A 25,792-nucleotide genomic window follows, 5' to 3' on the forward strand; every position below is an offset into this window, starting at 1 on the left:
ACGATGCAGTGAGAAGAACATTCCCCCTGCCAAATGTGTTAATATCCTTAGAGTTACAAGATACTACATCTATAAAATAACAGAATGCTACAAAACATTAAAATCTCAAGAGGAGAAAAATAATGTTCCTGTTAAAGTAAGACAATATAAATGAAAAAAAAAATCATTGGAAAATAGTGTTGAAATTTTCTGAATGCTAGATAGATTAAATACATAAGGTGGGAGAAAAGAGATATTGTACATAAGTTAGAGTCCAGGAGTTCCAGTATCCAAATTGTAGGAATTCCAGAAAGAAGAAAAATAAGGTCAGAAAATTATAATTAAACAAATTTTGCAGAACTTACAGCCAGAGTGAAAGACACCTTCAAATGTCTAGCACAATGCATGAAAATAGACTCACTCCCAAGGCATATAACAGAAATTTCAGAACATGAAGACTAAGTTTCTAGAAAGAAAAAAGCAAAAGGGATATAGAAAAGATTAGCAATTAGTAAGGATTTTTCTTTTCAACCTCTGGGAGCACAGAACAATTTAGTAAGGATTTGATTTCTCAGCAACACAGCAAGAAGAGAATCTCCCCAATTCTTCGGGAAAGGTTTTCTAACTATATTCTACACAACCAAATTATCAAACAAATATGAAATTAGAATAAAGACATTTTCAGACATGAGTTAGGTCTCAAAATTATCTCCCATGTACTCTTAGGGAGTTACTAAGTAATGTGCTCTACCAAGTGGCAGAAACCCCACTGAGATCGTGGTTCCTAAAGCAATTCTCCCATGAAGGGAACTAGGTTTCCCTGGGAAAAATTGCTGATTCTAGAGCTGGAGCTGGGAATGTATGAGATGAGTGGAACATCTTGTAGTAACAGAAAGGGAAGTGATCAAAAAACAGTGGTGAGTGACATCAGCAAGATGGCAAAATATTAATAGCCCTGCCGAGCGTGGTGGCTCACACCTGTAATCCCATCTCTTTGGGAGACTGAGGTGGCGGATCACGAGGTCAGGAGTTTGAGACTAGCCTGGCCAACATGGTGAAACCCCATTTCTACTAAAAATACAAAAATTAGCCGAGCATGGTGTCACATTCCTGTAATCCCAGCTACTCAAGAGGCTGAGGCAAGAGAATCGCTTGAACCCAGGAAGCGGAGGTTGCAGTGAGCTGAGGTTGCACCACTGCACTCCAGCCTGGGCGACAAAGCAAGTTTCCGTCTCAAAAACTAAAAACTAAAAAAAATAAGCCCCAGGCCCTCCTTCTCCCATAGAGACACTGACTTAACACTATATGGACCAAATTGCCATTGTGAGAATTTTTCAGAAATCAGTTAAAAAGTTGCAATACCCCAGGTGAACGTAAAAGCAAGAAGAGCTGATTTGAAGCAGGTGAGAAAGTCCATTACGTTTGCATACCATAGGTTCTCCCAGTACCAAGCACAGTGCGGCACAATCTGGAGGTATCTCCCATTTGCACCTTCTTTCTCTAGAGGGAAAGAGTAGAGTGGAATGTATGTTCCATGTTCTGGCTTATAGTGGGGCTGACCAAAGGACGGATTTCTGTTCATGTGACTCAGAGCACTGACAGGAACAGTGTCGTACTTTGGATGACTGGGGGCTGCTGAGAACAAACGTGAGAGCTATAGCCTTGTTACAGCACTGCAGGAGCTAGTATCATAAACAGATACCAAGGGGAGCAAGAAATTATGAGTTCCTTAAAAAGAAACGGGCAAACCTCTTTAGGAAATTACACAGACAAACCCCTAGAAAAGATTCGAGGTCCCCAAGATCTCCAGCTAAACTAATGTGTGATGCTGTTCCTTTTTACAAGGCCAGTCTATAAAGACTCAGAGAGATGGCTGTTTTTTCAGATGCCCAAATCTCAACGAAAGATGAGCAGGTGGCTGGACACAATGACTCATGCCTGTAATCCCAGCACTTTGGGAGACCAAGGCAGGAGGATCACTTGAGTCCAGGAGTTTAAGACCAGCACTGTCACGGTTTGCTACAAAATTGAACAACATTAGCACAAAACAAACACAACATTCTTTTGTCTCCTTTCTAGGCAGCAGGCTTTATTTTGTGTGCTTTGGGCCTATTCTGTCAGGAGAAGGGTGCCTAGTGTCAAATCCTGCAAGGCCTGAGGTGGGGGCCTCTCAGGTAGCCTTAGGCCTCCCAGGTGACCTCAGATCTCTCAGGTGAGGTCTGTCCTCCCAGGTGACCTCTGCCCTGCCACGTGAGGTTCTGGCACAGTGACTTTGACTCTTGCAGGAGATGGGCTACTGCCAGGGTGTGAACCAGGTCGCTGTTGTCCTGCTGATGTTCCCCAAGGAGAAAGAGGCCTTCTTGGCACTGGCTCAGCTGCTGACCAGCAAAAACCTGCCAGACGCTGTAGATGGACAGCTGCCCATGGGGCCTCACAGCAGGGCCAGGCGATGGCTACACTGGCCCAGTGATGGCAACTTAAAACCATAGTGCCTTCTGTCCTGCCCCATCTGGTGGGCTGGGCAGGGCACCACGGGTCCTCCCAGACACCAGGCTCACCACCGACACAACACAGATAAAAGGAGTGTGGTGGGTGCTTCCCTGGCCAGGCTTCACACCAGTTGTGACTTCCTGTGCACAACTGTACCCCCAAGGGCAGGTGATCCAGCAGCTGCTCAGTGCAAAGCACCGGGGAGGGAGCAGGGTTTGGGCACTGGCCCCTCCCAGAGGGCCCTTCCCGGCCTGATGCCCACCCCCATGCCTAAAACACCTCCTGAGGCTGTCCCTGGATGGGTTTCTATAGAACATGCTATCCCAGGCCTAGGCCCAGAAGTACACGTGGTGCTGAGGCACCCACAGGCCTCCCTGGTACAGCTTCAAAGAATAAAGTGCAACCCGCCCCCAGGGGGCTCCAGCCTGAGGTGCCCTCCTGCTTCACCATCTGGAGCAGAAAACAGTGGGGAGTGCCTGGGGTACCCCAAGCCCTGCTTCCTAGGCCTTCCTCCTCCTCTCCTCCTCCTCCTGTACTCCAAGAAGCTTCTGAAAACCAGGCAGGCTAGGCCTCCGGCCAGGTGCTGACCGAGAGGTTACTGGATATGCCTCGAAGAGGAGATGGGCAATGTAGGCCAGACACCACCGAGCCCCTCCTCCACACCCTTGAGGGCCACCTGAAGGGCACAGGAGCCTTCAGACCCATCCAGGAGCTGCAGCAGCCCCCCAGAGAGCAACAGGGACCTCTCACTCCTGAGCACCCCTCCAAGGGGGTCAGGACAAGCCCTGAGCCACAGAGTAGAGAGAACCAGTGTTCAGAGACAGACAGGATTCAGGGAAAGGGCAGACATGGGACCGTGGGCCAAGGGGCAGAAGTGAGGGTTCCACTGAGTGTGGGAACGGTCCAGGCCTGGCTTGGAAAGGACAGAGGGCAGAGGGGGCTCCAGAGGACAGGGGGAGCCCAGTGCCCTGGGGGCATCTTACCCACGGTGGAGAGAGGCCCCAGGTTAGGTGGCAAGTGGGTTGGATGACAGTTAAGGCCTCTCCCGCCTGCTCTGAATCAGGGCTGAAGCAGAGGTGAGGGCGAGGGTGTGAATCAGGGAGACTGAGCCACCTGAACCCCATGGGGCCGTCCCAGGAGCAGCCTGAGATGCCCCGACAGCTCCCATCCCCGGATGGCACACACCCTTCGCTCTGGGATCAGGGCCCGAAGCGGTGTCCTCAGTGTCACTCAGGAGGGCCATGCAGGGACCTCAGGGACTCCAGGATCCAGGTCCATGGGGCCCATCCCTCCGAGAGTCAGATGGGCTGGGTGGGGAAGCCGACCGAGCCTCCTTTCCTTTCAGGGAAACCTGAAGAGTCCCCAGGATGGCCCTTGGCCTGAAGCGAGTGTCCCGGCCCCCAGGCCTCTGCTGGCCTCCCCCAGCCTGGAGACCCTCCCCAGAGAGCATGGGCTGGCTTTCCTTGGCCCAGCAGCCCATAAGAGTAGCCCCCTGAAAACAGGAGCCTGGTCCTGCCAGACCCTCGCCTGGCAGGGCTGTCCCCCTGGCTGAGGCCCTCAGTGGCACCAGGGGGTCTCCAAAGTGCCTGGGCCCACAGGCCTTTCTCTGGGGGCCCTAGAGGCTCAGGGTCTGGCCTGCCTGTCCCCAGCCCAGGACAAACCACTCATTGTTTGATGGTTAGTTACTGCAATGGAATTCCGTGGTCTGGAAGGAGCCAGGACAGCAGCCTACCCTGCAAGTGCCTGGAAGCCCCAGACAGCCCCTCAGCCAGCTGAAACCAGCATCCACAGAGAAGCTGGAGACTTGGAGGCCTCTGGAGGGGAGGGTGTGTGTGTCATCCTCATAGCTCTGGCCAGCCAGCAGCATGTCCTATGTCCTCATGCTGACCTCCTATGGGACACAGCCCCCTCAAACGCCCCAAGCCTGAAATCCAGAGGTGTCCAGCCCAGCATCAAATGAAGCCCCCGTAGGAGAGAGACACCGGGGTGCCATGGGCACTCCAGCCATGACCTTGGAGGAAACCAAGACTGCTGTGGCCCTGGCCAGTGATGGAGTCTGGCCCAAGGCAGGGTGAGCCCTCTCAGAGCAGCGCATGGCTTCCTGGGGCTTGTGCATGTCCCACAAAGCCAAGCTGGTGACCTTAGCTAACTCTGAGAGCAACCAGTCGCCTCAGCAAGGGGGCTGCAGAAGCAGAGGGGCCAGCCACTACCCTTGTTCATACAAGGAGGCAGGAATGGTCAGGCTCCAGGACCTGGATGGTCACCTGATCACCAATGGGGCAGAGTTCTATTCAATATTGAGAGGCTAGCCAGGCGTGGTGGCTCACGCTTCTAATCCTTGTAATCCTAGCACTTTGGGAGGCTGAGGCAGGAGTATTGGTGAAGCCTGGGATTTTGAAGCCAGCCTGGGTAACATAGTGAGACCCCATCCCCACAGAAAATACAAAAATTAGGCAGGCGTGGTGGCATGCATGCACCTGTAGTTCCAGTTACTAGGGAGGCTGAGATGGGAAGATTATTTGAGCCCTGGAGGTCAAGGCTGCAGTGAGCCATGAGCATGCCACTGTATTCCAGCCTGGGTGGCAGAGCAAGACCCTGTCTCAAAAAAATAAATAAATAAATAAATAATAAAAAAGAATGAAAAGAAAATATACTGACTTTATGTAAATTGTTCTGGACATATAGAGTCTAATCGACATGTCTTAAAAGACAAGACGAACGTTTTTCATGAAATAAGTGAGGCTAAAACATTTTCTTGGACAAACCTCCTCCCAGCAAGGGGAGGCTGGCTTGCTAAAGTGTGGAAACTGTGCTTAGATTGTTCTCTTCTGTTTGTCCACTCCCCTAATCGATGCTCTTCTCTCCCTTTTCAGATCCCTTGTGATAGAGCTACTAACTCAACTCTTCTTTCCACAGCTACCAACTCAGATTTTAATGTTCGAAAACGTCTAGTGAAGTTCCAAGCCAAGGAAATGAAGGAGTGAAGGATGTGCCATCCCAAATATGTCAGATTGGTATATTGATTATTTTTCGTTGATAATATTGGAGAAACCATAGTTTCAGAAAGGGCGAGCTGACATGTCTCTTCTTAACGAAACAAGCCATAAAGCTTCCTGGAAGGGCACCCTTGCCATACCAGGGTGAAGAAAGAGCTGTATCCCCAGAGACTGGGAACCGGAGGGCGCAATGGACCTAAACAAATATACTTAATGAATAACCCTTGTCTTCCACTAGTTTGACACCTCCCATACCTCCTAGTGACTCCCCTGGAAAATTTACTGCCTGTTGCCAGATTATCTTTGTCCCTCGTTTTTTCTTAAATTTATCGCTCTTTATCTAAAAAGTATAAAAGCATCTTGCTTTGGCCACTTCTTCAGACTTCACTCTCTTGTAAAGATCCTCATGTTCATGTAAAACTCATGAAATGTGTATACTTTTCTTTTGTTAATCTACCCACTGTCAGGATAGGTAGTGGCTCATGTCTGTAATCCCAACATTGTGGGAGGCCAAGACAGGAGGCTTACTTGAGCCTTAGGGGTTCGGGACCAACCTGGGCAACACAGCGAGCCCTCATCTCTATAAAAAATAAAAATAATTAGGTGGGTGTGGTATGTGCTTATAGTCCCAGCTATTCAGGAGGTTGAGGTGGGAGGACCGCTTGAGCCCAGGAGATCAAAGCTGCAGTGAGCTGTGATCGCACCACTGCATGCCAGCCCAGGCAACAGAGACCCTGTCTCAAAATAAATGAATAAATAATAGGTTAAAAGAAATAAAAATGATGTTATATATTAAAAAAAAACCAATCTGCCTGGTGTCAATTTGGTTTCTAGATCCAGCTGAAGAGCCCACTGAGAACTAAAAGTGGGGCTAGAGGTGATCTCTGTCTCCCCTAACAGTATTTTTTTTAATTTTTTAATTTTTTATTTTTTTTGAGATGGAGTCTCGCTCTCTCCCCCACGCTGGAGTGCAGTGGCGTGATCTGGGCTCACTGCAAGCTCCACCTCCCAGGTTCACGCCATTCTTCTGCCTCAACCTCCTGGGTAGCTGGGACTACAAGTGCCCGCCACCAGGCCAGCTAATTTTTTGTATTTTTAGTGGAGACGGGATTTCACCATGTTAGCCAGGAGGGTCTCGATCTCCTGACCTCGTGATCCCCCCAACTCGGCCTCCCAAAGTGCTGGGATTACAGGCGTGAGCCACCGCACCCGACCACATCTCCATTTCTTCAAGAGAGGAGGTCAGAGTCCAGACTGAGCTCCTTCCCTCAGAGCAGCCCTGGGATTCTGGCCCGTCTCAGCCACCATGAACTACCTCAGAGCAGCCCTGGGATTCTGGCCCGTCTCAGCCACCATGAACTACCACACTGAACCCAGGAAGGGCTGCTTTCTTTTCTTACAGGCTAGCAGGTGTGGGAGGAGAAGAGCAAGGAGGGAGTTTGTGTTCACTTTTCCTGTGCTGTCCAGGACAGCAGCCCTGGGCCACACACGATAATTGTGCACCTGAACATGGCGAGGCCGAATTGAGCTGTGCTGTGAGTAGACAACACGACACACACCACATTTTGGAGACTTACCATGGAAAACAGAATGTGAACTATCTCGATGATTTTTACCTGCATTATATGTTGAAACAATAATTTTTTGACATATTGGGTAAAATAAAAAATATGAAAATCAATTTCACCTATTTTTTTTTTCATTGAATGTTGTTACTGTAAAATTTAAGGTTACATATGTGGCTCAGATGATATTTCTTCTGAGCAGCACGGCTCCAGGAGGGTGGACATTGAAACTACTCTCAACCCGCACGGTTGTGCAGTGGAGCTGTGCTGCCAACTCAGGCCTGGGCACTGGTGTCATCCCCACAGTTCCACGGAAACAGGTATTCCTAAGAGAAACACCAAACCTCTTCCACTTAGGGACAGTTGTTTATTTTATTTTATTTTATTTTATTTTATTTTATTTTATTTTATTTATTTATTTATTTATTTATTTCTTAGTTGAGATGGGGAGGTCTTGCTATGTGACCCAGGCTGGTCTTGAACTCCTGGCTGCAAGGCGAACCTCCCCTCTTGGCTTCCCAAAGTGCTAAGATTACAGGGGTGAGTCAATGAGCCAGCTGGAGACAGATGTTCCCGTCCTCCTCTCATCTTTTCCCCAAATTGCCCTTGGAAACTCTTGACGAGTCTTGGCCCGAGTTCTCCACCTCTTCCTCACCTATCTAGAAAAGGCAACTGGAGCCCAGAACACTAGGCGAGATGACAGCTCTCAAGGTGCGGAGATAAAGAGTTCCCAGAAAGGAGATGCGTTTTGGAGACTGTGAGTTGTCTCCGTAGTGGAGAGAAGGACAAGCTCCCGGCAGCTGTCACCCTCTCCTTTGTTCTGGGACCTGCGGCTGCCTAAGGAATTCTCCGGCAAAAGACTGCTTCCTGGGTGTCAGGGGTCGGCCACGGGGCGGGTCAGGGCGGGGTCAGGGGCTGTCTTGGGACGGGGTTAGGCACTGGGTTCAGCGCCAGTCTGGGGCTGGGGTCAGGGCGAGGTCAGGACCTGTTTCCCAGGAGCCAGGGCCGGGAGTCACCGCCTGTTTCGGGGGTCAGGGTCGGCCCCAGTTCCCCTTCCTCTGCCCTTGCGTCAGGCGATGGGTGTGGGATCCACACGGACCAGAGCCCAGCCGGGGCCCCTGCTCTGGCCTCTGCTGCCGCTGTTGCTCCTGAGCCCAGAGGCCGCCCCTGCCCCACCGTCCCGCGCCCCCAGCCCCTCGCACGCTCCGGGGGAGACCAGAGAGAGCTCGGGGCGGCCGAAGAGAGCTTGGGGGCGCAGCAGGGCCGGGAGCCCGCAGTCAGAGCCCAAGGTCCGTTTGAAGCAGAGGGTGTGGGGCCGAGCCGGCCTCGGAGGCAGGGGGCGTTTGAGGGGGCCACTGGGCCACGGGGGCAGGGGTCGAGGGCTCAGCGAGAGCGGGTGGGGTGAGGAGTGTCCGGGAGAGGCGGGCATCACGGAGAGATGGGGGAACCACAGGCCGGAGGCCGTGGGGAGGAGGGCGGGGCTCTGGGCCTGGTGCCAGGGCCCGAAGTCAACCGATCCGTTGTCTGGCTCCCCTCCCCGCCCAACCAGGTGGTTCCAGAAACGACATCAAGCAAGGTGGGTCAGGCTGCCCGCTCTCTGTCCCAGGACTGAGTGTGGGGCCCACGGAACTGGATGGGGCACCAGGGCCTGGTGCAGGGGCTGGGTGGAGGGAGACAGCACCAGGACTGCTGCTGGGCACCGGGAATAGGATGGGTCCTGGGGTCTCATGTCCCCTTCTTGAGGCCTGGAAGCGTAGGCCAGGGATCAGGACGCTGGGTCTCAGGGGCCTAGGCCCACAGCTCCCCCTCCCAGGTGTGAGTCTCAGAACCAAGGTTGTCCACATCAGCCACATCCCCTCACCTTGTAAAAATAGAAGATCAGGAATCAGAGAGGGGGAGCAAGTTTCCCCAAGTCACACAGCACAACAGACTCCTGCCTGAGAATCTCTCTCCCTGGGATACTGGGGTGAGATGCAGGGGGCACAGCCACTTGGACACCCCTGAGACCTTCAGTTCTTTGATCTGTAAAGTAGGCATACAGGTGTTCTGATGGAGGGAAATAAAGTCCCAGGGCTGGAGTCTAGTCCACCAGTCCTTGGCAGGTCCAGATGAGCTGCTGTGGCCACCTTGGGTCAGCCTTGCCCTGCCTGCCAGACCCCTGGGCTCTCATTCCCACAGTTGTACTCTGTCATCTGGTCCTGGTAGTGGCCATAGAAGGCAGATGCTGGGGAAGCCCTCAGTCATTTTGGCCAGGTCACCTATTCTTTGGCCTTGGTTTTCCCATCTGTGAAGAGAGCAGAGGCCTCACTGGGGTGGCATTCATGGGCACCACTAGTGTCTCTAACAGGTGGACCGGGGTGTCTCCACAGTGTGTGGGAAGCCTAAGGTGGTGGGGAAGATCTACGGTGGCCAGGACACAGCAGCTGGTCAGTGGCCGTGGCAGGCCAGCCTGCTGTATGGGAGCTCGCACCTCTGTGGAGCTGTCCTCATCGACTCCCGCTGGCTGGTGTCCACAGCCCACTGCTTTCTCAAGTGAGTCCTCCTTTCCTGGGCCCCAGCAGAGTGGCTGATGGGGAGGAAGATGCAAGGGACAAGGGTTAGCGGGCTGGGGGCGGTTTATGCCTTTCTCCTCTGGGCTTTGCGCTGGGCAAGTCTGCTGCCACCAAACTGATGCAGTGCCTGCCTTTGACCTGCAGTCCTCTCCACCAGGACTGTCCTCCCCACTCTCCACCCACTGTCCCTCCATCTGCCCAGATCCTCCTCATCCTTCATCCTCAACTCTGGCAGGGAGTTCCCTGGCCCCTATGTCTGTCTGTTCAACCGAGACATGCCTGAGAGCATTGGCAGTGTCTGTGCTGGCCACCTGCAGGTTTCTCTTCAGTGTCCACCATGCTCTTGTGAGTCAGACTCCAGGCAGGGACTGGGGACTCTGCGTGTAGCCAGCAGCCAGGCAATGCTTTTTTTCTGTAAAACTGTATGCCTGGAAGGAGCTGTGCCAGACTACATGCATGGGTGGAAAGAATGGGGCCCCCTGACCCTGGAGAATGACGTGGACAGGCAGGGGTGCCACTCCTCTGACCCTCCTGAACCTGACTCTGTGCCCAGCTTCTCAACAGTCATGGAGGGACCCAGAGGGAGAGGAAGGCATCACAGTCCAGGTATGGAGTCAGCTTGGGCACTTAGTGGCTTTGAGGTTCCAACTGGGCGCTGTGAGCATCTCCTGTGTGTCACACCACCCAAGACCCTCTATGGCACAGGGTGTGGCAAAACCCCAAGTGAAGGTGTCTCTATGGGAAGGCGAGGCACAAGCTCCAACAAGCAGGATGCAGGAGAGAAAGCCCACAGTGAGTGAGAAGAGCTGACGTGAGGCCGGGGCATCCGGAGAGATGCTGCAGTCTTGAGGGAGGACGAGGAGCTGCAGGCACTTGCCAGAAGGGGAGGCTTTGGCACGGGGAGTGTGGCGAGGGCTTTCCTGGTGGCTGACCCATGTGAACAAAGTCACAAAGGTCAGAAGTTTCATCACGTGTGTTCAGGGACAAGGAGAGCACCAGTTTCATGCACTCATCTGGACATTGAACAAATCCTTTGTGAGTGCTTACAACAGTGGGGAAGACACCCTTGGGGAGGGCAGGAAAGGTGGTTAAGCCAGGAAGCAGGTCATAGGTAGCCTTTGGAAGGATCAGGCTGAAGTCAGAATTAAGCCAGAGCTCCTCTTGTGTAAAATAAAAGGGCTCGACGTGATGACTCTGCCAAGGACTTTTCTGGCACTAGGATTCTCTGCTCCTCTGATTTAAGGGTGTACTGGGGAGGCCACATGTCCTGAGGTTGTGAGTAGAATATCCATTAGCCTCAAAGAAAGAAAAGCTCCTGACTGTCAGAAAGGGGGATACAAAGCTACCTGGAATCATGTCAGGGGAGAAGGACCCAGAGGTGTGCGGGCAGTTACACGTGGATGTAAGAAGAGAGTGCTGCCCCACACTCCCAGAGGATGGTAAAAATGGGCCCTTCCTCCTCCAGCAAATCCCAGGCCCCGGAGAACTATCAAGTTCTATTGGGAAACACCCAACTGTATCATCAAACCCAGCACACCCAGAAGATGTCTGTACACCAGATCATCACCCATCCAGACTTTGAGAAGCTCCACCCCTTTGGGAGTGACATTGCCATGTTGCAGCTGCACCTGCCTGTGAACTTCACTTCCTACGTTGTCCCCGCCTGCCTCCCATCCCAGGACATGCAGCTGCCCAGTAACGTGTCCTGTTGGATAACCGGCTGGGGAATGCTCACCAAAGACCGTGAGGGGCTGTGGGAGAGGCGGGAGGAGGAGGGGTGGGAGGGAGACGGAGGTGAAGGGGAAGAAGGAAGGATGGCTTAGCCAGGCAAAGAGGAAGCCACTGGACTTGGCCCTCTGTGCCTCATTTCCATGACCGGTAAGGTGAGGACCACCACACTGGGGCCCTTCTAGTTCTGAAAGTCTGATCCCATAGCTTTGAGTCCCAGGCTCTGAAAGTCTGGGAATCTTAAACTTTTGAGAATCCAGAATCTGGGTTCTTTGAGTCTTCGTGGTTCTTCATTTTAAGGTTTTATTTATTTATTTATTTATTTATTTATTTATTTATTTATTGAGATGGAGTCTCGCTTTGTCGCCTAGGCTGGAGTACAGTGGCATGATCTCTGCTCACTGCAACCTCCTTCTCCCCGGTTCAAGCAATTCTCCTGCCTCATCCTCTCGAGTAGCTGGCATTACAGGCATACACCACCAAGCCTGGCTAATGTCTTTTCAGTAGAGATGGGGTTTCTCCATGTTGGTCAGGCTGGTCTTGAACTCCTGATCTCAGGTGATCTGCCCGCCTTGGCCTCCCAAAGTGCTGGGATTACAGGCGTGAGCCACTCTTGTAAGGTTTTAAACAGTCATGGGTCTGAGATGACTCGACTGAACTCCAAAGACATGCTTGGGGGCTGGCCCATTCTAGGTCACCACCACACACTTGGATCGTCCCTTGCTTGGGAAGGTGCTTGGGAAGAGTGGAGAGAAAACACGTGGTGGCTCTGCACTCGGAGGCTGTGTGATCCCGTTAGAATGACTTTGGCGTAGAACTGTGGACCATCTCTGAACCTCACTTTGCTCTTATCCTAACCTGGGCCATTCATCTACTTCACAGTCTTGTTACATGACTGAATAACAGAGGAGAGAGCCGTGTGTGTTTTCATTGTTAGATGGGTAGAAAAGAAATGTAGGCAAAGACTTATACACAACAGCGTTTATTGAAGAAAGGACTGTTTATAGTTTAGGGAAATGCTTATGGTATGATGTTAAGGGAAAAAGGAAGAACATATGTTTAATTATGTGTAGGGTCAGTATTTCTCAACAGAGGTGCTGTATGTATTTTTGATAGAATATGTCTTCACTGAGTGGGGCTCTGCCAGCATCCATGACCTTTGACTACTAGATGGAGGGGGCTTTCCCTGATCATCTGCTGGCTGGCTCCCAGCATTCACACAAACAACTGGTTGTGACTTGAGGGTAGAGGCAACATATACCTGTTTTAATATCCCAACTGGCACTCCTGAGCTGGTACCACTGTGCTGCATGACACTGAGAGACCAGCATTTCTTGCCTGTAGCTTCAGAACTGATCACCCAGCTTCCATTCTTCTGTGCCCCCACTTTAGGCTCCACGTGGATTTCAGAGTGTTACTTCAAATATTAGACATGTCACTTCCCTGTTCAATACTCTACAGTAACTTCTCATTTGTGCCTAGAATGAAATCCAGACACCCGGACAGGCCTGGTGGCTCACGCCTGCAATCCCAGCACCCTTCACATCCCCCAACTCTCACTGCGCCCTTTACATCCCCCACCTCCCAGTGCACCCACCATATCCCCCACCTCCACTGTGCTCTTCACATCCCCCACCTCCCACTGCACCCACCATATCCCCCACCTCCCACTGCGCCCTTCACATCCCCCACCTCCCACTGCGCCCTTCACATCCCCCACCTCCCACTGCGCCCTTCACATCCCCCACAGCCCACTGCACCCTTCACATCCCCCACCTCCCACTGAACGCTTCACATCCCCCACCTCCCACTGCGCCCTTCACATCCCCCACTTCCCACTGCACCCTTCACATCCCCCGCCTCCCACTGAACCCTTCACATCCCCCACCTCCCACTGCGCCCTTCACATCCCCCACCTCCCACTGCACCCTTCACATCCCCCACCTCCCACTGCACCCTCAATATCCCCCACCTCCCACAGCGCCCTTCACATCCCCCACCTCCCGCTGCACCCTTCACATCCCCCACCTCCCACTGCACCCTTCACATCCCCCGCCTCCCACTGCACCCTCAATATCCCCCACCTCCCACTGCGCCCTTCACATCCCCCACCTCCCACTGCACCCTCAATATCCCCCACCTCCCACTGCACCCTCAATATCCCCCACCTCCCACTGCGCCCTTCACATCCCCCACTTCCCACTGCACCCTTCACATCCCCCACCTCCACACTGAACCCTTCACATCCCTCACCTCCCACTGCGCCCTTCACATCCCCCACCTCCCACTGCGCCCTTCACATCCCCCACCTCCCACTGCACCCTTCACATCCCCCACCTCCCAGTGCACCCATCATATCCCCCACCTCCCACTGCACACTTCACATCCCCCACCTCCCACTGCACCCTTCACATCCCCCACCTCCCACTGCACCCTTCACATCCCCCACCTCCCACTGCACCCTCAATATCCCCCACCTCCCACTGCGCCCTTCACATCACCCACCTCCCACGGCGCCCTTCACATCCCCCACTTCCCAGTGCACCCACCATATCCCCCACCTCCCACTGCACCCTTCACATCCCCCACCTCCCACTGCGCCCTTCATATCCCCCACCTCCCACTGCACCCTTCACATCCCCCACCTCCCACTGCACCCTCAATATCCCCCACCTCCCACTGCGCCCTTCACATCCCCCACCTCCCACTGCGCCCTTCACATCCCCCACCTCCCACTGCACCCTCAATATCCCCCACCTCCCACTGCACCCTTCACATCCCCCACCTCCCACTGCGCCCTTCACATCCCCCGCCTCCCACTGCACCCTTCACATCCCCCGCCTCCCACTGCACCCTCAATATCCCCCACCTCCCATTGCGCCCTTCACATCCCCCACCTCCCACTGCACCCTTCACATCCCCCACTTCCCACTGCACCCTTCACATCCCCCACCTCCCACTGCGCCCTTCACATCCCCCACTGCGCCCTTCACATCCCCCGCCTCCCACTGCACCCTCAATATCCCCCACCTCCCATTGCGCCCTTCACATCCCCCACCTCCCACTGCACCCTTCACATCCCCCACTTCCCACTGCACCCTTCACATCCCCCACCTCCCACTGCGCCCTTCACATCCCCCACCTCCCACTGCGCCCTTCACATCCCCCACCTCCCACTGCGCCCTTCACATCCCCCACCTCCCACTGCACCCTTCACATCCCCCACTTCCCACTGCGCCCTTCACATCCCCCACTGCACCCTTCACATCCCCACTTTCCACTGCGCCCTTCACATCCCCCACCTCCCACTGCACCCTTCACATCCCCCACCTCCCACTGCGCCCTTCACATCCGCCACCTCCCACTGCACCCTTCACATCCCCCACCTCCCGCTGCACCCTTCACATCCCCCACCTCCCACTGCACCCTCAATATCCCCCACCTCCCACTGCACCCTTCACATCCCCCACCTCCCACTGCGCCCTTCACATCCCCCGCCTCCCACTGCACCCTTCACATCCCCCGCCTCCCACTGCACCCTCAATATCCCCCACCTCCCATTGCGCCCTTCACATCCCCCACCTCCCACTGCACCCTTCACATCCCCCACTTCCCACTGCGCCCTTCACATCCCCCACTGCACCCTTCACATCCCCACTTCCCACTGTGCCCTTCACATCCCCCACCTCCCGCTGCACCCTTCACATCCCCCACCTCCCACTGCACCCTCAATATCCCCCACCTCCCACTGCGCCCTTCACATCCCCCACCTCCCACTGCGCCCTTCACATCCCCCACCTCCCACTGTGCCCTTCACATCCCCCACTTCCCGCTGCACCCTTCACATCCCCCACCTCCCACTGCGCCCTTCACATCCCCCACCTCCCGCTGCACCCTTCACATCCCCCACCTCCCACTGCACCCTCAATATCCCCCACCTCCCACTGCACCCTTCACATCCCCCACCTCCCACTGCGCCCTTCACATCCCCCACTTCCCACTGCACCCTCAATATCCCCCACCTCCCACTGCGCCCTTCACATCCCCCACCTCCCAGTGCACCCACCATATCCCCCACCTCCACTGTGCTCTTCACATCCCCCACCTCCCACTGCACCCTTCACATCCCCCACTTCCCACTGCACCCTTCACATCCCCCACCTCCCAGTGCACCCACCATATCCCCCACCTCCACTGTGCTCTTCACATCCCCCACCTCCCACTGCACCCTTCACATCCCCCACTTCCCACTGCGCCCTTCACATCCCCCACCTCCCAGTGCACCCACCATGTCCCCCACCTCCACTGTGCTCTTCACATCCCCTACCTCCCACTGCGCCCTTCACATCCCCCACCTCCCACTGCGCCCTTCACATCCCCCACCTCCCACTGCACCCTTCACATCCCCCGCCTCCCACTGCGCCCTTCACATCCCCCGCCTCCCACTGCGCCCTTCACATCCCCCGCCTCCCACTGCGCCCTTCACATCCCCCGCCTCCCACTGCGCCCTTCACATCCCCCGCCTCCCACTGCGCCCTTCACATCCCCCGCCTCCCACTGCGCCCTTCACATCCCCCGCCTCCCACTGCGCCCTTCACATCCCCCGCCTCCCACTGCGCCCTTCACATCCCCCACCTCCCAGTGCAGCCACCATATCCCCCACCTCCACTGTGCTCTTCACATCCCCCACCTCCCACTGCACCCTCAATATCCCCCACCTCCCACTGCACCCTTCACATCCCCCACCTCCCACTGCACCCTTCACATCCCCCACCTCCCACTGCGCCCTTCACATCCCCCGCCTCCCAGTGCGCCCTTCACATCCTCCGCCTCCCACTGCACCCTTCACATCCCCCGCCTCCCACTGCGCCCTTCACATCCCCCGCCTCCTGCTGCAGTCAATGACATATCCCACCTTCCAATGCACCCTTTCCATTCTTCATTTTTCACTGCAGCCATTACATACCACATCTTTTACTGCAGCCTTCACATACCCCACCCAATCCTCTTGGGCCTCCTGGGTACTCCTTGAATATCTCAAGGCTATTTCTATCTCGGGCCTTTAGCTGCTGTTTTTTTTTTTTGTTTTGTTTTGTTTTGTTTTTCTTAGCTTGCTTGTCATTCTAATCTTTGCATGAATCACTTCTTTGCATTTACTATTCAGCTTTTTTTTCTCGGTTTTACTTAATCATATGAGCTAAAATAGGCAACCCCCTCTATCACATCTTCCTGTTTTATTTTCTTCATATCACTTAATCTAAAATATTTTTAAACTTCTTTATTATTTCATATAATCTGTCACTTTCTACTAAAAATTATCTATATCATTAGCATGTAAAAGACAGCACCAGGATAGCTGAATAGATGAGTGAATAGATCAGTGATTGGGTTAGTAAAAGGGTGGATGGATGGATGGAGGGATGGATAAATGGATGGATAATAGATGGATAGAAGGATGGGTTACTGCATGGATGGAGGGATAAGTGGATGGATGGGTGGATGGATGGATGGATGGATGATATTTGAGTTGGTAGATAGATGTTTGGATAGATGTGTAGATAGAAGGATTGGTGAGGGGGGAAGGATGAAGTGGATGGATGTGTCAATAGGTGGAGAGCAGGATAGGTGGATGAGTGATGGAAGGCCAATGGAGAGATGGATGAAAGGATGGATGGATGGGCAAATGTGTGAAAAGTGAGTGGATGAATGGGCATGTGTGGGAAGATAGGTAGATGGAGGAATGGGTGAGTGAGTGGATGGGATGATGGGTGGAGAAGAAAGGTTAGTGATAGATGGAGGGAGAATGGATAGGACAGTTCATGAAAGGATAAGTTGGTCAGTGAATAGTTGCTAAGTCCCAATAAATGAGTCATGTGTTGGTGGGATTTGCCTCTTGTAGAATAAGAGGTGTGATCTATTGCTATGAGCGAGGTAGAAGGAATAGGATGACTATGTGCAAAGGTTTGAGAAAAAGAAGAGAAGCTTATCAAGGATGGGTAGCAGAGTGAAGCAGCGTTTAAAGCTCAGCAGTTCTGAGAAAACCTACGTTTGGGGGATTGTGGTTAGCAGTCAGGCAGAGTAGGGGCTCCGAGTAGCCTGAGCTTTCTTAGTTAACCACAGGGCATGTCACTGACCTCCCCCTTATCTCTGCAGTGCAACTGTCACCACCCTTCTATCTCCAGGAGGGCAAGGTGGGCCTCATTGAGAACGCACTCTGTAATACCTTATATGGGCAAAGAACTGGCCAAGGCGAGACCTACGCTGTGCATGAGGAGATGCTGTGTGTGGGGGACTTCTCGACAGGAAAGTCCATCTGCAAAGTGAGTAAGGTCATTTCCACTCTTCCTTTGCATATTCTCTTGGCCTCAGTTTCCCTTGGGACGGGTCTCTGTGTTGCCTCTGCTCTCTTTGTGGAGTCCCGTGGACTTCCTGTTTCCTCTCCTCTGCGTGTCCTCCTGGGCTCCATCCCTCAGAAGTCTCCCCTAGACTAGCCCCTTCCCCAGCCCATCCCAGCAGGGACATCTGCTGGAAGGATCCTCAAACAGCATTTTAAAATATATTTTAAACTTTTCATTAAAGCATAATATATATACACGAGAGTACATAATTAATAATATATAGTACATAATATATAGTTTGATGAACTTTCCTACACTGACACATGTGACCAGCACCCTAGAAGCACCCATGTGCCTCCTTCTTATCACTAACACCCAAGGGTAACCAACACCTTCACTTTTAACACCTTATATTCTGAACTTCCTGTAAGTGGAATTTACAATCAGCACTCTTTCGTGTCCTAACAGTGTATTTCTGAGATTCGTCCATACTATTACACGTTGTTATGGTGTGTTCCTTCTCATTGCTCTATAGCGTGCTGTTGTGTGAACTGAATTCTACATTGGATAATGTGAGTAGTTTCCAAGTTGGAGGTATTATGAGTAGCTGTGCTATGTGCATATTTGTATTTGTCTTTGGGGCACAGAGGAATATATTTTATTACATAGAAGCCCATGAGTAGAGTTGCTAGATAAAAAGGTGTGTCTGTGTGTTCAGCTTTGGCAGAGGATGGCAAACAGCCTTCCCTCTAGCAGAGGATGAGAGCTTCTTTTTTCACCAACATTTATTCCTTTTCATCTTTTCTCATTTTGGCCATTTTGGTGAGTGTGTAGTGGCTTTTGGCTTAAAATTTTTTGTATATTTATTATTATTAGATATCTTCTATGAAGTTTCCCTTCAAGTCCTTTTTCTCCTCTCATTTTTCTGTTGGGTTGTCTGTCTTTTTCTTCCAGGAGCTCTTTATATATTCTGTACATAAGTTTATTGAATTGAGGCCCAGGGAGGAAAAGTGGTTAGTCTAAGTGAGGCAGCACAACCTGGGCCCAGGTGTTGTGACTTCAAAGCCAACCCTGCCTCCACAACCTCTCCCACAGGTTGTAGCCTCCTGAGCTGACATCTGTGGGCTGAGCTTTTGCATAGACACCACTGTGGGGCAGACAGGAAAGCGCTGGGACCTTGGAATGAGAGACATTGCTTCACCACATGTGCCTGCCCTGTGACCTGGGTTATTCTTTTCACCTCCGGAGCCTGGGTCCTCATCAGCTGTGTCAGGATTTCAAGGCCTCCTCCATGAAATGGTTGGAAGGATAGCATCCACTTGGAACCTCAGAGTGTGACCTTATTTGGAAATAGGATCTTTACAGATATAATTAGTTAAGAATCTCAAGATGAACCCATCCTGGATTTAGGGTGGGCCCTAAATTCAATGACTGGTGTCCTTAAAAGAGGGGAAGAGGCCATAGAGATACACATGGAGAAGATGGCCATCTGCGGACAGACATGGAGAGGGCAGGGATGCCACCACGAGCCAAGGAATGCCTGTGCTGCCAGAAGTCGGAATAGCCAAAGGAGGTTCCTCCCCTAGAGCCTTTGGAGGTAGTGTGTCCCTGGAAGCACAGGCATTCTGGAAGCTGATTTCAGATTTGTGGCCTCCAGAACTGTGAGAGAATACATTTCTGTTGCTTCTAAGCCACCAAGGTGGTGGCAGTGTGTTATGGCAAGCCCTTGGAAATGAATATGCTTGTCTAAGGCCACAAGGCTAGCAAAACGATAGATTGAAAACTAGCACCAGGTCTCTCCTGCCCCCTAGTCTGAGCCCTGAATCCCCCTGGCCCATGGGAAGGGTTCATTGGCAGCACTGTTTTCGATATCACCAGGCAGGCTAGCTGAGTAGTGGGAGGGAGCTCGGCCCATCTGCCTGCCCAGCGGGAGCCAGCTCCAGGCTTCTTGGTTTCCTGTCCATGTCCACATACTTTATTGTTCCTCCTTTCGGGCTGTGGCCTGGTCCCTTCTCCTCACAGAGTCATCTGTACCCCAGGGGGAGCAGGGAGCCTGCCCAATGCCCAGCCCTGGTGGAGCTCAGCCAACAAGTCCTTAGTTCAGCTGCCTTCCAGCCTTGTTCTCCATCAGCCTCTCTTACGAAGGCCATGTCCCTGGAGCCTCAGGGCCAGCACACTTTGCCTGCCTGCTGGACATCCCACAGTGCCCTCAGCCCTGCCCCTCCTCTAGTTCCTTGCCCAGGCCAAGGACACCGCTGAGGTGGACATCTCCTGAGCCTTTCAGCCACCACTGCCTGTCTGTGAGATTCCATCAGGATTCATCTCCTGCTGAGTCGTCTGCTGTGGTCCCCGCCTCCATCCCGTGGCCCTCTTCTCTTCCCTGCATGGAGCACGCGAAAACAGCTTTGAGGAGAGACAGAGCTGCAGGGTGACTCAGTGCTCAGACTGCAGGCAGGACAGAGCTGGTTGCAATCTTCACTCTGTCACTTGCATGTGCTGTGACCTTAGCCCAGTTTTCTCACCTGTGCAGTGGGCTTGCTAACAGCCTCCACTTCATAAGGTTCCTGTAGAAAATGTAGCACCATGCCTGGCATTAAGCAAGTGCTTAATAAGTGTTGGCTTCCATGTTCTTGGCCTTGCCTGTTTTCCTCTATCTAAGTTGCACTCATTCTTCTGGGCCTATCTTAGACCTACCCTTTCACTCAATGTGGCATTCACCACCAGGCTCACCAAGTTACACGTGGCTTCCTCTGTCTCCACAGTAGTCATTAATGTTGGGACTTCCTCTGCCTACTCAGAGCTCCCAGGGGTCAGGGCCAGGAGACCCTTGGAGTCCTTCCTGTCTCTCTCAGACTGGCCCAGAATCAAGCGTGATGTTGGCAAGCAGGTGGTTCACCTGCATGGATCGCTGAGGCCTGGAGTAGCCAGGGACCATTGCCTGGAGGACCAGGCCTCCTCTTGCCCTCAAACAAGCTGGGTGGGTACTCCGAGGAGGGAAGCACTGAGGGCGGATCTGAGACAGCGAAGGCACTTTCCACCCCCAAGAAGACCCCGGGCATGAATTTGCCAGGGCTGCAGGAGCAAATCCCCAGGAACTGGGCTAATGAGACCACAGATATATGAATTTGCCAGGGCTGCAGGAGCAAATCCCCACCAACTGGACAGCTGAGACCACAGATGTCTATTGTCTTGCAGTTCTAGAGGTCAAAAGTCTAAAATCAAGGTGTCAGCAGGGTTAGGTTTTCTTCCGGAGGCTCTAGAGGAGATTCAATTTCCTTTTCCAACTTCTAGAGGCCACCCGCACTCCTGGGCTCGTGGTCTCTTTCTCCATCTTCAAAGCTGTCAGTGTGACCTCTGTGTCTGTTGTCATATCTCCTCCTCTGACTCTGACCCTCCTGCCTCCTGCCTTCCCTTATAAAGAACTTTGTGATGATGTTGGGCCTTTTGAGACACTCCAGAATAATCTCCCATCTCAAGAGTCTTCACTCCAGCTGCAAAGTCCCCTATGCCATGTAAGATAACACAGTCACAGGTTCCAGGGATGAGAATGTGGATGTCTTTGGGAGCATTCTTTAGTGACGGCACCGTGTCACCCCTTCTCTCTCCCCTGGCCTCCACTCCCCCAGCCCAGGCCCCTCCCTGTCAGTGTGCTGTCTTGCTTCTCATCAAACGGAGAAGATGAAGCAGTGAGAAGCTCGCTCCTCTTGGCCCCACATCTGCCCACCCCGATCTGCCCAGTCTCTCCCCCTTGCTCTGATGGCTCACCCTGGGCCAGCCCATCCTTGAGCACTGGGTCGCTAGGGCCTTTCCCCTGCTCCTGTGTCCCCTGCTCTCCCGCTCATGCCTCCCACGTCAAGCCATGGCAAAAGTCTCCTCCAGCTACTGCCCATTTCTCCACCTTTCTTCCCTGAAGACTTCTACCAGGGCTGACTGCACTGAATCACCCAATCCAGGCTTGTCCCTCTCATGCCACCAGAGCCACTTTGTCCGCAGCCTCTGCCTTGCCAGAGTCACTGCTCCCTTGACGCATCAGCGCGTCTTGCGCTCAGCTCCTGCTGCCAGGCCCCAGCCACTCCACTCCCACTTTTTGCTACCAGCTGCCTCTGGGGAGATAGCAGACTGGAGGCCCCCGGAATCACCCTGAGCACAAAGAAAGAGGAGTTAGCTTCGGGGGCGGGGGCTGAGTGTGTCTGAGACACCAGGTGGCACGGTCAGATGCTCTGTGCCTCCGCTCTCTGAGTCAGGGTCCCACTGCAGAACCACCAGATAGAAATCTCCAGGCATCAAGCTCCTGAGTTGACCCTAGGAGTGGATAATTATGGATCTGAATCTATCACACGTGGACCCACCCTCTGCACTCTACCCCTGGGACAACGCAGTGCTTGAAGCCTAGAGGGGACAGCTGTATGTACAGGGCCTGAGGGGGGCTAGGCCTCCCGGCCTCTCAGTGCTGGAGACCCCGGAGCCGAGTTCTCAGCCGTCTTCCTTTTGTCTCCACACCTTTTCCCTGGTTGTGAGAAAAGGCCAGAGTCCACAAGTCCTTTGGCTCCTCCTTCAAAATGCCATCCCAAATCTGACCATTTCTTCCCTCCTGTAGTTTCCTCCCTGGTCCCTCCTCTCTACCTGGTGCTCAGCAACTATTCTTTCTCTACATGGCACCAGACTGATGGTTTGAACAGGTGTTGTGTCCCCCACCCTCCAACATACAGTCCTCCAAGCTGCCCCTCTGCGGCTCTGGGACCTCCCTCTGCCCACTCGCTCCCTACCGCAAGGCTTGCCCTGTCCTCTCCTGGTTTGTACCAACTGGGCCCTCTCTTCTGGACCCACAGAGGTGGGTTCTGTTTCCTATTTTCAGTGTAAGCTCAGGAAAGCTTTTTGTGATCCATGGATATGAAATGTCCTCCCACTTCCATAGGGTCGGTTGGCTTATTTATCTAAGCACCATGGGGAGGGGGTTTGTCTTCTCCCCGTGTTTCCCAAGAGCAGTGCCTGCACTGGATGCCCCAGATGCACACTGGACTAATGGGTGGAAGAGCCGGCTGTGGGCCCTGCCTCCCACCACCCTGAAAATGAGACCCTTTCCCCTTCCCCTTCCCCTTTTTCTTTTTTTTTTCTTCTTTCTTCTTCCTTCTTTATTCTTTCTTTCTCTCTCTCTTTCTTTCTCTCTCTTTCTTTCCTTCCTTCCTTCCTTCCTTCCTTCCTTCCTTCCTTTCTTTCTTTCTTTCTTTCTTTCTTTTTCTTTCTTTCTTTCTTTCTTTCTTTCTTTCTTTCTTTCTTTCTTTCCTTCCTTCCTTCCTTCCTCCCTTCCTTCCTTCCTTCCTTCCTTCCTTCTTTCCTTCCTTCCTTCCTCCTTCCTTCCTTCCTTCTTTTCTCTTTCTTTCTTTCTTTCTTTCTTTCTTTCTTTCTTTCTTTCTTTCTTTCTTTCTTTCTTTCTTTCTTTCTCTCTCTCTCTTTTCTTCCTCCCTCCCTCCCTCCCTCCCTCCTTTCTTTCTTTCTTTCTTTCTTTCTTTCTTTCTTAGTCTCTCTCTGTTGCCACGCTGGAATGTAGTGGCATGTTCTTGGCTCACTGGAACCTCTGCCTCCTCGGTTCAAGCAATTCTTCTGCCTCAGCCTCCCGAGTAGCTGGGAGTACAGGCACATGCCACCACGCCCAGCTAATTTTTGTATTTTTAGTAGAGACAAGGTTTCACCATGTTGGCCAGGATGGTCTCGATCTCTTGACCTCGTGATCCGCCTGTCTCGGCCTCCCAAAGTGCTGGGATTACAGGCGTGAACTACCATGCCTGGATGAGACCCTTTCTTTGGGTCTCACTTTTTGGCCCATGATATAGGGGGCTTTCAACTGCATGATCTCACCCTGACAGCATTTCAGGACTCCAGTAACTCCCAGCAACTTTCTGGAGACCGCTGCCTGCTTCCCTAGTGCTGTGGACTGTCTCCACGGGGCCTGGGCATGGGCACTTTCTAAAGATACTTTACCAAAAAGTTGAGAGAAAACCAAAGGCCCAAATGAACAAAAAAAGGAAGGGGCCCCTGGAGGGGATGCGCTACTGCAGCTTAGGGTTCACAAGAGCTGTGCTCTGCGCAGAGCTTTCAGCTGGCTGTGCTTTGCCAGCAGACGCGGCTCCTCTCAGGCCCTGTATGTACAGCTGTCCCCTCTAGGCCTCAAGCAGTGTATTGTTCCGTGTGTAGAGGGCAGAGGGTGGGTCCACGTGCTAATAGATTCAGATCCATGGTTGTCCTGAGGGTCGGCTCAGGAGCTTGATGCCTGGAGATTTCTATCTGGTGGGTCTGCAGCGGGACCCTGACTCAGAGAGCAGAGGCAGAGCATCCGACTGTGCCACCCGGTGTCTCAGACACACTCAGCCCCCAAAGCTGACTCTTCTTTCTTTGTCCTCAGGGTGATTCCGGGGGGCCTCTAGTCTGCTACCTCCCCAGTGCCTGGGTCCTGGTTGGGCTGGCCAGCTGGGGCCTGGACTGCTGGCATCCTGCCTACCCCAGCATCTTCACCAGGGTCACCTACTTCACCAACTGGATCGACGAAGTCATGAGGCTCACCCCTCTTCCTGACCCCGCGTTGGCTCCTCACACCCGCTCTCCACCCAAGCCTCTGAGGGCTGCTGGCCTGCCTGGGCCCTGTGCAGCCCTTGTGCTGCCACAGACCTGGCTCCTGCTGCCACTTACCCTCAGGGCCCCATGGCAGACCCTGTGATGACCACAGAGCCCCTTGACCCCTTCTCTCTGCTCAGGCCTGGGTGTCCATGCTGGACCCTCCCTCTCCCCAGCCCACTGTCCCTCTAAATGGTTCCTAATCCTGGCTTTTCTGTCTGTCAACTGCCATTCCCCAAATCAAGCTTGGCAACACAAAACCAAACCCAATAAAAGTCATCTGCTCCTCCTCCACCCCGCACCACCCTCCCAGGCCCCTCCTGCTCCTTAGTGCTTGCCTTTTCCATAGGATTCATCGTCTGACTCCCAGGGCAGGAACCTGGGACCTCACAGGGAGAATCTCAACTGTGGGCTCCTAGGAGGAAAGCAGGGGTGGGGGGGACACTAGGGATGCTGAGGGAGCTGAGGCCACCAGCTGGGAGGGAAGGGGTCAGTCTGCATTCACACTGCTTCTGCCGCAGGAAGCACCCAGGCCTTCAGAGGGGCTGAAACTACACCTGGTGTCCACAGTGCCAGGAAGCAAGGGCTTCTCTGAAGCAGAGGAACAGCACTCCTGGGGCATGGAGGGGGAGGTTCGACTCCCAGTGGAGACGGGAAAGGGAAGTGGCTGGTGCACCAAGTAATGGAGCAGGACTGAGGAGCAGGATCCCAGCCAGGAGAAGAGGGTTCCAGCCTGCAGCTAGAGTGCTCTCACAACATGAGAGTCTGGGAATGACTGACAGAAGCAGATGGGAAAGGGTCCCGATGCCAGGCCAAAAGCCGAGGTCTAGGTCAGCCGTGCTCAGAGCTCTGCTCCTAGGAACAATTCCTGCTCCTCCTCACCTGTCCCATAGGCCCTGCTTTCCCCACATCTGCAGGCACCTGACCCACTGCCCACCTCCCCAGCCCCCAGTCCCGCTAAAACCTGCTCCCTCCTGTCCAAGGCCCTTGGCGAACCCTGCCCCAGAAAGTCTGCACTCCTCCAGCTGGTAGAGCCTGGCGTTACCTTATTTACTTAGCTGACCCAGGGTTCAGTGCCCCAGCAATAAGCCTCAAAATAGTGTCCTAGGCCGTCCGTCCTGCAAGCCTGCTGGACACAGCCCTGTGCAGCCAGCAGGACTCCTAGAGGTCTCAGCACAGCCTACCCCCAGCCTTCAGAGGCCACAAGAAAACGGCAGAGCTCCCATTTAGCACATGTCCGTGTGGACAAGGCACCATCCAAAAGGTCCAGTGCACATTGTCCCCAGTCTTGGTATCAGCCACATTTCCTGTACCCTCACAGGCAAGGGGCACAAATGGACTCACAACGCGCGTCAACACCAGGACCTCACTGGCTTAAACCCTCTATTACTCATGCAGGAACTCTCATCCCAAAATAATATTGTAAGGCCTGAAGAAAGTGTCTGCAAAGTATCCCACTCCTGAGGGATATTTCCAGCAGTCCCTGCCTCTGATCAGAGTTCCACCACTGAGGTACTGCTATGCTAGTAATATGT

The 25,792-nt window shown here is 53.3% G+C and overlaps 1 protein-coding gene across 1 annotated transcript; it reads left to right on the forward strand.

Annotated features, from left to right (window-relative positions):
- The first annotated feature begins 2,267 nt into the window (after positions 1–2,267).
- PRSS47 (Putative serine protease 47) lies at positions 2,268–24,468 on the forward strand. Its single transcript, XM_037998618.2, is given in 8 exon segments — positions 2,268–2,425; positions 8,576–8,606; positions 9,378–9,562; positions 11,048–11,325; positions 16,869–16,880; positions 23,783–23,887; positions 23,890–23,933; positions 24,049–24,468. Coding segments are annotated over 8 exon segments (1,125 nt in total). The 3' UTR covers positions 24,361–24,468.
- The last annotated feature ends 1,324 nt before the right edge of the window (positions 24,469–25,792 follow it).

This window comes from Chlorocebus sabaeus, chromosome 12 (genome assembly GCF_047675955.1).
Source record: "Chlorocebus sabaeus isolate Y175 chromosome 12, mChlSab1.0.hap1, whole genome shotgun sequence".
Classification (NCBI taxonomy): Eukaryota; Metazoa; Chordata; class Mammalia; order Primates; family Cercopithecidae; genus Chlorocebus; species Chlorocebus sabaeus.